This window comes from Teleopsis dalmanni, chromosome 2 (genome assembly GCF_002237135.1).
Source record: "Teleopsis dalmanni isolate 2A chromosome 2, ASM223713v2, whole genome shotgun sequence".
In the NCBI taxonomy this organism is placed as follows: Eukaryota; Metazoa; Arthropoda; class Insecta; order Diptera; family Diopsidae; genus Teleopsis; species Teleopsis dalmanni.
In genome coordinates this window covers 106,208,682-106,224,142 of record NC_051847.1, presented here as the reverse complement: position 1 = coordinate 106,224,142, position 15,461 = coordinate 106,208,682, and the positions used below count along the sequence as shown (strand labels likewise).

General features: G+C 33.4%; 1 protein-coding gene and 1 long non-coding RNA gene across 2 annotated transcripts; both read right to left on the bottom strand.

The window, feature by feature from the left end:
• Positions 1 to 6,379: 6,379 nt before the first annotated feature.
• LOC119681078 lies at positions 6,380 to 6,845 on the bottom strand. The gene is made up of 2 exons (XR_005252504.1): positions 6,625 to 6,845; positions 6,380 to 6,561 (listed from the first exon to the last, which is right to left on the bottom strand). It is a non-coding gene; the product is annotated as an uncharacterized LOC119681078 (long non-coding RNA).
• A 4,956-nt stretch (positions 6,846 to 11,801) lies between these two features.
• Positions 11,802 to 14,309, bottom strand: LOC119681076. The gene has a single exon (XM_038094148.1). The coding sequence runs from the start codon at positions 14,230 to 14,232 to the stop codon at positions 12,178 to 12,180; it is 2,055 nt and encodes a 684-aa protein (XP_037950076.1). The 5' UTR covers positions 14,233 to 14,309; the 3' UTR covers positions 11,802 to 12,177.
• Between the last annotated feature and the right edge of the window lie 1,152 nt (positions 14,310 to 15,461).

The window sequence follows — 15,461 nt, the reverse complement described above, 5'->3', positions numbered from 1 at the left end:
TGTCCCCAAACCAACATTGCAGAAAAGTCTTCGACACCCTGGTGGAGTTAGGACTTTGATGTAATAAAAAAGGAGACAAGAAAAGCCTTTAATAAATACATGAGGGAGAAGAACTCAGTATCATGGGATCTATACAAGGCCAAAGAGCGTAAACTTAAGAAAGCACTACGCAACCGGAAACGGAAGTCGTGGCGGAATTTCTATTCGAGCATGAAGGGGATCTCTGAAGTCGGTTACAAAATATGGTCACCAAAGATCCGGTCTCAAGACTTGGTTTAATCCGAAAGAAGGATGGTACAATGACGGTGACCGTTGAAGAGTCATTGAGTACTCTCATGGAGATCCATTTTCCAGGAAGTTTCAAATTTGATGATCACTGGCCTTTTCGTAAAAGGGGAATGAACAGAGAGGAAAGCAGAAAGGATAGTGACCATAAATGCAGTTAGGAATGCCATCTTGACATTCGCTCCATTTAAGTCACCATGGTTAGATTGCATATTTCCAGCACTCCTGTGATAGGGAATTAATCTGCTCGCAGTTAGGCTCACGGAGATATTTAGGACGTCGCTGGCAACAAGGTACGACCCTAAGGATTGGAGAGAGTCAAAGGTGACCTTTCTTTCAAAGCCAGAAAAGAAGGACTACACACAAACACAGTCATTCAGGCCAGTTAGCCTTACCTCTTTCATGCTTAAAGCTATGGAAAAGGTAATAGTGGACTATCTGGAAGGCACCACACTAATGAAACATCCTTTAAATATATGCCAACATGCCTATAGGGAGGGGAAATCTCTAACTACCACTAAGTTACAACATGACATCAGCCTATGTGAATAAGTGGATAACCTCACTTCATTTTAATAGATGGAGAGAGTTGAGCACTAGTAAACAGACCAAACTCATGTTGCCGAAACCGTGGGCCAGGAAAGCGATAAAAGTGCTTAGCTATTCACGGAGCACTCTAAGCTGGCTGACCTCACTAATTACTGGACCATGATAACTTCAAGTATCACCTCAAAAAGATAACTCTTGCTGAGGAAGATACTTGCAGACTATGTCTACAAGAAAAGGAAACAGCGGTGCATATATTGTGCCAATGCCCAGCACTGGCAAGTAGAAGGAAGACTGTCTTGGGACACTATTGGGTTGGTGATGACTTGGCAGGAAACCTTAAGCTAAATGAGCGGCTTGCATTAACAAAAGATGTAGTTATGCGAACGGAAGCCACCCTAGCTTTAACTCAATAACAACATCCGAGAATCGAAGGCCGAAAAAGGACCCAAGTATTTTCGTGGTCTACTTCGACTAATCCTTCACTTCAGTGGGACCACTTGTTGGACAGTGCGCTCTCCCAACGTCCCACCATATATACTGTTTTCCTAGACGTATCGAAAGCCTTTGATAAGGTTTGACACTTGTGCATAAGATTAAACAGTGGTTTTTGAAACAGACATCCGAAATTATGTGGTCCTACTTATCTTACCGATTCTTCATAGTGAAATATGAAGGTGCGTCCTCAACACTTGAACCAATTGAAGCCGGAGTATCTCAGGGAAGTATACTTGGCCCAATTCTATAATTAATTTACACACCTGACTTTCAAGTCCCACCAGAAAGTGTCATTGCCACGTTTGCAGATGATACAGCGATTCTTACCACTGGAAAGACCATAAACGAATCAACAGAAGCAACGCAACATTCCATTGATCAAATTATGAGTTGGACTAAAAAATGGAAAATTAAACTCAACCAAGCAAAATCCATCCATGTAAATTTTACAAACAAAAAAATCAACTATTTGCTGATAACTATGTGCAGTGATCGAATACCATACTCAAACACAGCTAAATACCTTGGCATGAACTTAGATGCAAAGTTGAAATGGAAAGACCATATAAAGAAAAAATGAGTTGAACTAGAACCCACATACAAAAATTTATATTGGCTTCTTGAGAAAAAATCAACCGTCTCTCTGAACAACAAATTAATGGTATATAAGCAAGTCTTAGCTCCGGTGTGGATGTATGGAATCTAGTTATGGGAATGTGCGCCAAATTCCTCTATTCAAATCATCCAAAACTTCCAAAACCAAGTTTTAAGAAATTTAGTCAACGCTCCGTGGTTCATTAGGAATACTGACTTCCATCGGGACTTTGTGGCTGCAGTAATTCAAAAATTCGCGGTAAAGCACCATAAATGATTACAACAGCATCGAAACGAGACAGTCAACCATCTGACTAATACATCTGGCCTGCTGAGGAGACTTAAACGAACAAAGCCTTCAGTTCTACTCCCGAATTAGTAGTCTAATAATAATTTAGATTACTACTTTATTACCACTAAGTCTTTGACAATTTAACAATTTTAAAATGTATTCTGAAATATAACAAAACTGCTTGATAGTTCTTTGTACTTGAACTAGTCGTAGTCAAATGAAACATGTATTTATATTATTGTACATATTTTGTTTCAAATAATAAAAAAAAACAGTACGTGTCGTGCATATAGACATCACCGAGATCTTATCAACAGATGCATTGTTAGCATGTTTTCGCAGTTTTATTAACCATCGTGGTATGCCAGTCAGAATGTGTAGTGACAAAGGCACCAACTTTATTGAGGCGCAAAAGGAATTAGGTGCTGTTTCAGTATTAAGCAGTTTCTTGATATTAATGGTATGCGTGAGCAAGCCATTCAGCTTGAAATTGAATGGATATTCAATTGTCCGCAGAATCCCAATGTAGGTGGTTGCTGGGAGCGCCTTATAAGAATATTCAAATGCCTATTATTCAAGTTAATCAAAGAAGAAGCACCGAAGGTGGAAACTTTAAGGGCAGCACTAATTGAAGTTGAAAACATCATTAACATTACAGATAGTCCTTTGACATACAGCTAGCAGGAGCGAATAACACTAAATCATTTCTTGTTAGGCTGTGCCAATAGTACACAAACACGCTATAACGACGTTATACCTATCGGCCTAGGTAAACAGTGGCATATTCTCCAAGATATAAACAGCCGTTTATGGAAACAGTGGACTACGGAGTTCCTCAACTTTTTGACGCCCTTAATGGTGTAAGGAGGTGGTGCCGCTTAGGATTAGGGATTTTGTGATCATTTCTGACAATCTGCTTCCAAGAGGTCAATGGCTCATGGGCCGAATTGTTGACCCGTCTTGTTGCCTTCCAAGACGGGTCAGGTTAGATCAGCCAGCGTACAGACCAAGAATGGTTTTTTAACTCATCCAGCCACCAAGTTTGCCGCTTGTCAGATTAGTGAGTCTTGCGAAGATTCACAGGAGGGCGGAATGTAACAGAAAAAGCAACACTGAGCTGAACGCAGTCCTGCGAGGCAGCTTGACAGTTGATATGAATGTCAGTACAAAGGAGAAACGGATCGAAAGCACACAAGTTTGAAACACGTTGCGCATCGATTTTAAGACAGATAATAACAAATTGATTGTATACTAATATCTATATAGTAAATAAATTGTTAATGAAATAATAGGTCGGTGTTTTACATAATTGATTACATTGATCAGATTGTTAACAGCGAGCATGACACGGTATTTCACTTCACTCACAACTGCAGTTGGCCGCGTGGAACATCAACACCAAATTTCCAAACTCTACATGATAAAAAATATCCGCCCTTCATCACAAATAAGATCACGGAGAAGCGAAAATCACGGAAACGTTGGCAAGCAACTAGATGTCCATTAATAAAGTCGCAACTAACCCGAGTAACTAAAAAATTACACACAGTCATGAAATCATACAAAAATAACACTTTTAATAGTTTTCTGTTGGGCCTCACGGCAGACAAAAATAATGCACACTCTCTGTGCATCAGTCTGCCCAAGTGCAAATCAACGAAAGTCAGTGAGCTAAAACAAATATTCAAAAGACGAACATGAAAAAGAAGTGAGTAAACAAATTCTAAAAATGAAACTCAAAAAATTTCATGGTTTTGTCTTGATACCGGTATTGTTTTGATCAGACCGGTTTCTTTTTCTTGTAAATACTTGAATCTGATATGTTTCAGCCGCCATCAGTGATAAACGCATATCCGCCAAGATCGGTGGTAGGGCTGCCACCTTTCAAACATATTGTCGAACAACATTTGGCCTCCGACTCTGCCTTGAAGTCAATATGCAGCTAGCATTTCCTCTAGACACCAGATGGAAGAGTTCAGATATCCCGCCAAATACTGAGTCGCTAGAGCCTCATTAGTGAAAACAGGGAATACCGCGAGAAGGTTGAGGTTGACGTTAACTTAAGAGGGGCTATTTGAGACGCGTCTTTAGTTTTGTTCTGGGCTTGTACCAGCAAGAAACACATTGCCACTATCCACCGCTTTCAAAATAAAGTACTACGTTACATAGTAAATGCTCCATACTACATTAGAAACAATGATCTCCATCGTAACCTTGGCATGTCAACAGTCGACGACGTGGCTAAAAGATATGCTGTTATTTAAAAACACATGTCAACGTTACAGTATCCAGTCTTCTACAGGCAGTTGTACTATCAGACGGCTAAAAAGGAAAACAGTGGCAGACCTAAACCAGCTTATTAGTACCTCTTATTTGTTATTTGTACTAGGTGCAATAACATATTAAAACGATTTTTGTCTATAATTTTTAAATCGTTAATAAAGAAAAGCAATAATAAACGATGAGAAGATGCATAACTTGTTCTGCGAAGTGGAATCATTTGTTAGTAGCAGACCCCTTACTTATCTGCCGATTGAAATGGCAAGCGAAGAATCGTTAACTCTGTTAACATTTTTTTTTTGGGATCGTTTTCCGGAAACAAGCCTCCGGGAATATTTGATACTAAAGACGACTGGTTCTGGAAGAGATGGATACAAGAGTTGCAACAATGAAAAGACGGATGAAATGGATCGAAAAAGTTAAACCAATTGAAGAAGGTAATATCGTCATTATTGTTAACTCAAATTCTCCGCGCTATACATGGCCGAAAGGAATCATGTGACGTGATTCACATGATTAGTAAAGACTACTCGTATTTTTCTTAAAAAGATGCTTGGGGTAGATTGTTAGAACTCCGCTCCTTAAAGTTTCTTTGGTCGTTGTAATTGTGCATTTTATTATTGTCAAAGTAAGTAAAATAATAAATCTTAAGTAATAATACTAAATTAATTTATTTTATAGTTTTTAAAGCATCATCACAATAATAAATAAATAAATATTTGATGCACATGTGATCGCTTTCAAATTGGTTTCTTACATTTAATATATAGCATGTCTTATGAAGGTTGTTGTAAGGCTAAACATATTCTTGAAGACTCAAAAAATTTTAGAGTCAAATCAGGATTAAAACAAGAAGTTTCCTAGTGTATTTATAATTTATTTAAATTTTTCTGGTGTACGTCGTAAATAATTCATCTTTTGCCGTTTGTAGGTGCAGGCTATCGGTAATTTAGATATGATTTATTTTAATAGGGTGTTAAAGTTATATGTATTACATTATTTAATATTTCATTATTTTTAAAACAAAAATGCGAACATTGCGAATAATTTAAATATTACAATGAAAAAATTATCAAAACTTATTACACTATATATATTTTAAATATTAAAATTATTTTAGAAATTAAAATTTTTACAGTATTCGTTTAAATTTTTTATTCTTAGTTTAGTGTTCAATGTTTAGTGTTCTTTACAAATGTTTTTGAAATATATGTTAACAACACAATTTATATTTAATTTCATACCTCGCAATGATTGTGTATTTAAAACTATCAATATTGCATGTACAAAGAAACTTACGAACGAATATGCTACAAATTAAACTTATTCTATTATTATATTTCACACTTTTTTATTGTATATAGTCTATGAGTATTTAACAAAAATGTCTAGTTTCCATTTGCAAATAGAAAACGGGTATGTACAATATATTTTAAAAATAATAATGTGCGATATATGTCTTACATTTACAACGATATATGTATATTTATAGACTTAAGCTATTATTGGTAAGTATTCTAACGTAAAGTTAGTTTTATTAAATGGCACGAAACATCTTTAGACTTAAAAAATAACGTTTTAGAATTGAATTCTTTACAGAAATCGCTATTAACTTATACAATTTGGAATGATATTACTAGCATTTCAGTTGAAACTGATCATGAACTTATTTCTAAGTCATTGCGGCTCTCAATGCGAAATGAGGTGAGCTGTCAGTTTCAAATTTTCATTTTGCATTGAAAGCAACAATCATTGCCGTGCGTGACTGCAATCATAACATGCCACAAAGTGAAATGCAGCCAATGATTCGAGTGCTGAGTACTCATTGCAATTCTCCGACACTCATAAGCAAATGTTCACCAAATTTTTTGTTGGTTTCCATACTTTTAATTTACATTGAAAACAACAAACAATGTGGTGATCGACGATTATTTGATCGTATGCATAACGCGGCCTTTGTCTAAACGACAACTGTTCTCATCACTACCGAAAAGCATACCCATGCAAAACATTGTTTTCGCACATGTTTTTCGATTTCATTTAGATTTTAGTAATATTGCAGACTTCTGGAATATTAAAATTATCTACGTGTTTTATTAATAATGTTTGACCACATTTTATTTAAATACCTTATATGAACTGCTAACGTCTGCGATATATTTGAAATTCGATTGGAATTCTCGAGCAAATTCAATTTTTTTTCGGAATAATTTCTGTTAAAAAACGAAGACTGGAAAACTTTTAAAGCATATATAGATTGTTTTTTAGTATCTTCTTATTCTGATTAAATCGTTTTTGTTGCAACTCTTAATGGTAAGACTTATGAACTGTTACTTTATTTAGACTCAATAATAACATAGATGACGTTTAATGGTTCATAGCGTATTATGAAAGATTAATTATTTACAATTTTTATTAAAAATACTCATTTCAACGTTATGACGTCTTCTCATTTTAAATTTCTTATATCTTAAATATTGTTCATTGCTTTTATTTAGACTACTAAACGCGTTTGGGATTTTTATTTTCCTAAGTAACTTAAATATAAGGTAAGTAATGGCACTTTATATAAGAATTTTCTATATATGTAGTTTATATCTAAGTTTATGTAGTAAAAATTAAACTTCATTTACTATTCCGCTTATAAGAAAGAGTCAGAAAAAAAAGCTTCTTCTTTCGAATTTACCGATCTGATGCTGAATTTAAAATAAAAAAAAATATAATAACATTGCTATAACGATATTATTTTTTTGGGGTTATGACGCATATGATAATTTTGTTGCATGACATATTCTATGAACGGAACAGGAACATCGATTTCTCCATTATTTTGCAGAAGTAAATGATCAGAAAAAATAAGACCAGCATTCGGTAATATATTATAGATACTTACAATGAATATTCATTTTAAAATAACGGTATTCATTATTACGAGCAACGAGTTTGATGACGAGTTTGGTAACCGAGTAACGCAATAACATTGCAACATGACAATGACGAAATCAATTTCGAGTAACTCGTGATTAACTTATTGCAATCAATCAAAGTGATACAAAGTTTTAAAACAATTTGATTTTGATTAATTGCAATAAACGAAACGAAATAGTTTATCTTATACTATATAATTTGATATATTCACTTTTCGTTCTATCGTGATGACTCCAAAAGTACACTTCTTTGAAAGTATACTGAAAATTGTTGGTTGAAAAGAAAGATTTTTTACGGGTTGCATGTGAAGTTTGAGATTATATAGCATGACCTATTTCAAGGATGATCTATTTACATTTCATGCAGTGGCGACTGCTCTAAGTTGCGGAAGTGTGCGGTGCACACCTTAACATAATTTGCAAAATGTCAAATAAAATATATAAATCCATCAAAAAAGTTCTTTGGTTCATCGAGAATTAAAATTATTTATTATATACATAGAAGTATATATATTTTAAAAGTTAAATTCTTAGCAAAAACAATTAAATAAAATTGTCTATGAAAGCTCAAACGATTTAGTTCTCTTAGCTGTTGTAGTTGTTAGGTGTCTATTATATTTCTGTCATTAGGTGTGCACAACAGTAGATACACGAATGTGCGTACGCTCACGCTTGTAACATGAGATTTAGAGAGATTTATATAGTGGGAAATGTATGAGAGTAATTACTCTGTTCTATTCGAATATCATCTTCGTGCATATGAATCCAACATATTGATTTGTCGAACCGGTTAGGTGTTCACTAAAGTTTGCAGCTCATATCATCGTACATTTTAATTAACTTCCGTCTCCCCCCTTTTAGCAGTACCACCCACAATTTTCTGCCGCTATGTGGTGGAGTTGCTGACCGCACATTTATACATTGTAAGAGCGTTTAATTTTGCTTGATCATTGCATAAACATGTACAGGTTTGAGTACAAAATATTTTGTTTGCAAAAGTCGCTTCGGTGTTGTGAGAGGTATATGAAAAGTTGTGTTATTATATCCATCCTAATGTAATAGGTGCTTTCGGTAGCTAGCAAGTGTGGGAAAAACAACAAGTTGCTTGCTATAGTCGGTAAATGAAATATTGGTATCACTGTTGCACATATAGGTATGTGCACATATATCATAATTATTATAAAATTAGAAATTGAAATGAATAATTAATTGGAAGTAATGTTGAGAATGCAGGATACTTTAAAATTTCCTTTTACAACCAAATTAATAATAATTTGAAATATTTATTCAACTGGTATGTTAAAAAATTTAAATAATTTTTAGGTATACTTTCTTCATGTTCTCATATAAATATTTGTATATATTTATATATCATATTTTTAAAATAATTCACTCCCCCAATTTGTGAAACATTTTAATTTTCTTTCTTTTTTAAATATTGTTTACAAACTTTGACATATGATTGGAATATTCGTTAACTGTCAATCGTTGACAGTTAACTAAAAATTTCGTAGGTACTTCCAAAAATCTTTAACAGCAGACGAATTTTTAGTCGTGGCAACCATACGATTTGAGCTGCTTATTTGTTAAGCGGTTTCAAAAAGGATGAACTAAATAAGTTGATTCATATGTTATTTTTAAGATTTGTTGTTTTTTGGCGATATGCTTAGTAAAGAAACGTCCTATTATAGAATAGCCACACACCCTTTCCGATAGGGCACGCGTCGTCACTGATTTCAGTAAGTGTTTTTACAAAGTAATAAAAATATTTTTTTTAATACATTTACTGTTATTTTACAGCTATAGTTTTACTTCTCATTTTTGTATTTAAGTAATACATTATCTAAAGAATCACTAAAAAATAACAATAAACAAACAATAACAACAACAAAGTGCCTTGGCACAAACGACATGCTAAGAGACCTTAGAATAGACCCGATCAAAAAATACATAAGGGACAGAGCCCTGAAGTTATATGTGAAAATTGACAGGCTATCCTACTTACCACTATCTAATCTTAGAGTAATCAGTCTCCGCACGGGGAGGTACGCAGATCTTAGATCAATCACTGAATAATCATGAAGCTTATGAGAGATATACAAATTAGTCAATGAGATGGATGGGACCCTGTAGTACCCCCAGCTATCGAAAAATAAAAGTGCCCAGTTGCGCTGACTCGAAAAAAAGGATCAACATAAAAAAATAAAAAAATATTTAAATATACTAGTGTCAAGAGTATGTTTTCCAAATGAAAAATATTATATACACAAGGCCTTCCTATTAATTAGGGTAATTTAAATATTTTGATACTTCATTGGAAAAGTCTACTATAATGTACAGTCTTCGATTCATTGAATTTATTAACTTCGACACATAATAGCTGGGGAGTATTTTATTCCACTCGTCTAATATTAGGGCCATGTTATGTACACGGCATGAGTACAATTGTTGTTGTTTTCAATGCAAATTTTAAACTTGAGAATGAGAGAAAAAGCAATATGCCCGTTCAAACTCCGGCATGAGAGCCTGCGTATTTGTGCCCCGGCATTAATGCAAAACAGTGTTATTTAGTAATAAATTTTAAAATTTGCGCCTTTTATGAGCAATTCTAATACGTTGTGGGGAAAAAAGGCAGTAAGCAACACAACCTTTTTTTATAAATCGCTAACAATATAATTATTACACTTTCCGATTTTAAAGAAAGGAGTAAATATTTTTAAGTACTGTTAACAATTATTATAAGATAATACAATAATAAATTTAAATTATTACAGCCTCTATTAGTTATTTCTTGCTAGTTATTTTTGGTGGCAAATTGAAAGTGGGCATATCTAAAATTCCTTTTACATTGAGGCACAACCAAGAAGTACTAAAAATACAAAATTGGCAAAACTGATGTGACACTTTTGCCGTGTCCGAGACACTCTGCATAACATGGCCCTTAGGCGTTTTCTCGAGGTACCGCAATAAACAAATCTATAACAATATTTCTCCATTTTATTTGTCATTCTAACGAACTCACTTCAGTAGGAAATTTAGGATACATATCAATAGAACATATTTGTAAACTAATTTATTTAACTCACAAATCAAAATACTCGCTAACAACACAATTCAATTTGTTTAAAATTTCTACAAAAAAGTTTTCAACACAACACCTGAGTAATAACTTGTTTCAAGTTCAAAAAAAAATGTGTCACTATGGGGGAATTATTTCCTTCTTATAAATATTGCAATAAATTTGCAAAAACTATTACATGACACTTACTAGCATTTGTATTCGACTTATTCGTGCAGTTTAATCGGGATATTTATTGCGAAAGTATATTTATTTTAAACTAATGGTACTGGCGGCATTATACTTTTGCTTAGACTTGCAGCTAAGCTGGTCAGCTGGTTGACGTATTTAGTGTAGGTGTGTTCGGCCGCTCCAAAGTGTGACAAAAAACGCTTGCTAAAAGTCACTAAGTGATGTATTGGCATCACTGTTGCAAGTTGTTAATTATTGTGTTCCAAAGAACCAAATCTTACATATGTGCACATAATGCAAGCAGACTATATTTTGTATAAAAATAAATAATTAATATAAAAAAGAAAATTAAAATAAATAATGAACTAAAAATAATGTTAACAATGAAGGAAATTTTCCAATTTCCTTTTTCAACTAAATTAGAATAATTCAAAACATTTCATTTCCATATTTTCAAATTTGTGAAACTACTTAATTTTGTTTGTATTCTCGTTCACAAACTTTTGACAGATGACTGGTATATTCACAGAAAGTTCTAATCAAGGTTCATAATAAATCTCTTATCTCTTTGGTACAATTTTTTTCTACAGTAGTTAAAGATTTTATGCACTTCCTAATCGGTTAGTTAGAGAGTAGTGTTGTTGTTTTGACTACAAATGATCGACTTTAAACAAGCGACTTGTTGTCTTTTCGATCACTTCGGAGCGGCCGAATGACTTTGTGATACTTTTAAAAATGTTTTTTAAAATTCAGTTCAATTAATGTCAGAATAATATCTATCTATTATATACTAAGCATTTATTAAATAACGTTTTTATGTTACGTGAAAGCACAAAAGTAAGTTGAAAGAATTTTATTTTACACATCGATACGATCAGTTCACTGTGCAAAGTAATTGCCCGTACGAGATGGTATTATTTTTTTTTCCAATAAATACCATAGAAGTATTGCAATTAACAAAACGTCAAATATTTTTGTTTTCTTTACATTTTGCCATTTCAACACAAACTGTTTTAATGATATAGTATTTCCATAAGCAAGTGAAAAACGAATAACAAGAAAATAAAAATAATTGGTATTACAATTTTTAGGATTTGTAATAAAATTAATCAAAGAGTGATATGGATTATGTAAGTTATATGAAACCTGGCAGTGTTGAAATTAAATGAAAAGTAATAAAGAGTCAAATGTCATTAGTTGTTATTAATGACGCAGCTTGAACGTGCTTTAACAGATTACTCATTTACTAGCTATCAAGCTTATTGCTCGTAAAGGTGAACACCTCTCATATTTTTTCAATTTTTTGTAAAATGAATATAATCAAATCAATACAAAAAGAAATCAAATTTGTTTGTTTAGGTATTGAAATTGTGGGGTTTGCTTTAATTTGATTGTCAGCAAATAAACCAAACTTCACGTCTTGACGTTACAGTGATCAGCATTTTATATTGTAAAGTAGCGCCATGGTTTTTGAAGGGATATTTTTACTACAATACTACTTGGCATTAGTCACCATCATGAGAATCAAAACTTGTCGCATTTTCTGAAGAAAATCCCGATGGTGATAAGCTGTCCGGAGGGTAATAATACCCGCTACTACTACCACAACTTGTCATATCACATGGCGGTGTTGTTCTTTCAATTATGGAACTGCAACCATGATTCATTATTTGCGGTAAGGATCCAAGTTGGTCTCTTTCCTGTACATGGTAAACAGAGTTCATGCAGCTTTGAATATTATCAACATTTTCTACGGGTGGGCTTCTTAAATTAACAGAGCTTACTATATTTGAAGCTCCAGCGCTTCTACACCAAAGTTGTCGCATTTCAGCACGTCGATTTCGCATTAACATCTTGTACTCCGAAATTCTCATTTTTTTACCATCTACAATACATGTTCGCTTCGGTCGCGGTCTATAACGGTAGTCGGGATGCTGTTCCATATGTAATTTTGAAAGACGGGATTGTTCCTCATAATATGGTTGCTTATCAGCGTTAGACATAGCTTTCCATCTAGCACCTAAAATTTTAGAAATATTTGAATTGTGCATGTCTGGACATGCTTTTAAAATTTTTCGCCGTTCATCTTTAGCCCATACCATGAAGGCATTCATTGGTCGTTTAATATGGGGCTTACTATGGTGGTTGTGTGTGTGAGTTAGAGTATTACTACTATTATCTTTCACAGTAAGACTAATTTCTTGAGGCAATTGTTTTTGCTGTTTGCATGCTAATTGCTCTTGTTGATGCTGATGCCGTAAGTTAGCATAAGTTTGTTTATGTTGTTGGTATGGAATGCAAGAAGACATGTGTTCAATGGATAAAGGTAATTCATAGTTTCTCATGAAGGTATTACTAGTATCCCGAGCTGTGCTAGAAGAGCATAAATTATGCGAAATATCAACTCTGCTATTTATGCATGTATCTTCTGTAGCTGAATGTTGATAAAATTGTTTTTGATGGTGATTTGTATGTGTTGCTGTGGACAAGGGATCATCTAAAGAATTCCATAAACGACCAGTTAAAAAGTTTGCTTTTGAATCGTTAAAAATCTCAGATTTTGATGCATTATATACTTCTTCTCTTTTAGTTGTATGTTGTGAAGAACTAGGAGTAAGTTGACGGTGTTGATGGGGTGAAATTTGTGATACAGAATAAGGAACTAACTGTGGGATGTCCTCTACTCCAACTCCTATTTCTGTAGCCGCAGACGGTGCTCTGATTATAGTGTTATCACGGAGATCTGCATTTGCTGATAGATTGCCCATTACATGTAATGCTTCAGTTGAAATATTTTGCCACTGCAGTGATAAGTTATCAATACTTTCTCGCTGCAATAAATCAGTAGAACGCAATGTAATTTTTTGATTTTCTGATAAAGATGCGTTGTCGTTAAAACAAATTCTTGGCTTAGAAAGATTAAGTGGGGTTTCTGCATCAATATTATAATCCTTTGCTTGATTAAATTGTTGTTCTAGCACAATATTAAAAACTGTTTGTATATCATGATTTCCTGAAGAAGAACCATTTGAATTCGAATGCATACTGGAGGTGACTTTTGTACCATCGACAAGTTCCGAAGTTTCAGGTGGGGTTGTATTATTTTTTATATATAGAACTGATGAGTATTGATTTTCGACATCTTTAGTATTATCATCTTCATCAATTTTTATTTGAGATTGCAATATTTCATGTGATTCTTTCGGTGAGACCGTCATTGCAATTTCGCTTACTGACAGGTTTTCTGGACTATTGGATTTACATTCACTATGGGTACAAGCTGCAGCAGCAGCTGCAGCTAAAGCAACTTGTATGTGTGCAGCTGCTATTGCCGAGGACCACATTGACTGATCTGTTAACTTTTGATAATGCTGAGATTGCTTTGCTTTTATGTCGTTCGATAAATTCAGATATTGTGAATGCGACTGCTTTAAAAAAATCGGAAAAAGTGGTAAATGACTATTTTGTGATATCATATGTTGATGTTGTGAAAACTGATGATCATCTGCAGATTTAGATATACTGACTGAGTTGAATTTAGCATCTAATTGATTTTGCATCTTTTGAACAGAATTATTAAGTACTTCTCCATTATGTGACAGTATATTATCCTCAAAGTTGTTGTTTTTTGCAAACTGAGTCTAAAATAAAAAATGAAGCACTAATGTAGTGGAAGTAATTAAAATAGAGCAAATAATTTAATGTATTAATTCTTATAATTAAACAAAAGTGTTCTTGTTTGTTTCAGTAACATGTTTTTTTCACGCTTAAAATATATAGTTTATATATAAAAAGTCGTGAGCACAATTCAAATTGTAATCTATTTGTGTGTAATATGCTATGGCATTTATTTATACCTATTTGAAAATGACAATATGTAGAACTGTTTGAGACATGTGTGAGCTTAAAATTTGTACTAAAAACTTAATTAATTTGATGCTATTATGATGAATAACTTACAAAAGCAGGCCTTTGAAACGCCTTTTTTGGTCTTTGGGAGATATTTTCAAAAAAAGATATACTTAAATTTTAGAAATTTAGGAAATAAGAACACGCATAATAAATAGATAAAGGTAATGTTTTCAACATGACACGACATATAACTTTGTTGTACTTAACAGGATGATGGTTTAGCATATCAACATTTGTATAATATATATTTATATATTATATTTCTTATACTGTAACGACCACTTTTCAGTCGTTTGTTTGCTGGGGTAGCAAAGCGGCTGTCCAGGTTTGTTGCAATAATATTTTTATGTACTGAAATAAAGTTCACTTGAAGTTTGATTATTATCTCTTTTTATTCTTCCTTTTAAAATTTCATAGATTAACATTATAAATTCAAAGTTGTTTTTTTTTTATTATTAAACTGGGATAAATAGATTTAATTAATTCTAACATAATGCTGATTCATAAATTCGAAATTTTTTTACCATCCACAATACATGTTCGCTCCGGTCGCGGTCTATAACGATAGTCGGGATGTTGTTCCATATGTAATTTTGAAAGACGGGATTGCTCCTCATAATATGATAAATTCGAAGTTAGTTCCAATAACACAGCCTTGTTACATCGAAAATAGATAAAAGAAAAACACACACGGCTTTGTCTTCTAGGATGAAATCGACGTATGGAAGTCTTGGAAGCTACGTATTTATTCCTTGCTGTGTTAGGAACAATGTAATAATGAATGATCAAATGGACCGGTAGACTCAACAAACCTGGGTTGTCCTAGTTTGATCGGATGGACCAGTTAGGCTCAACGAGCCTGTAAGCTAAATTTTGA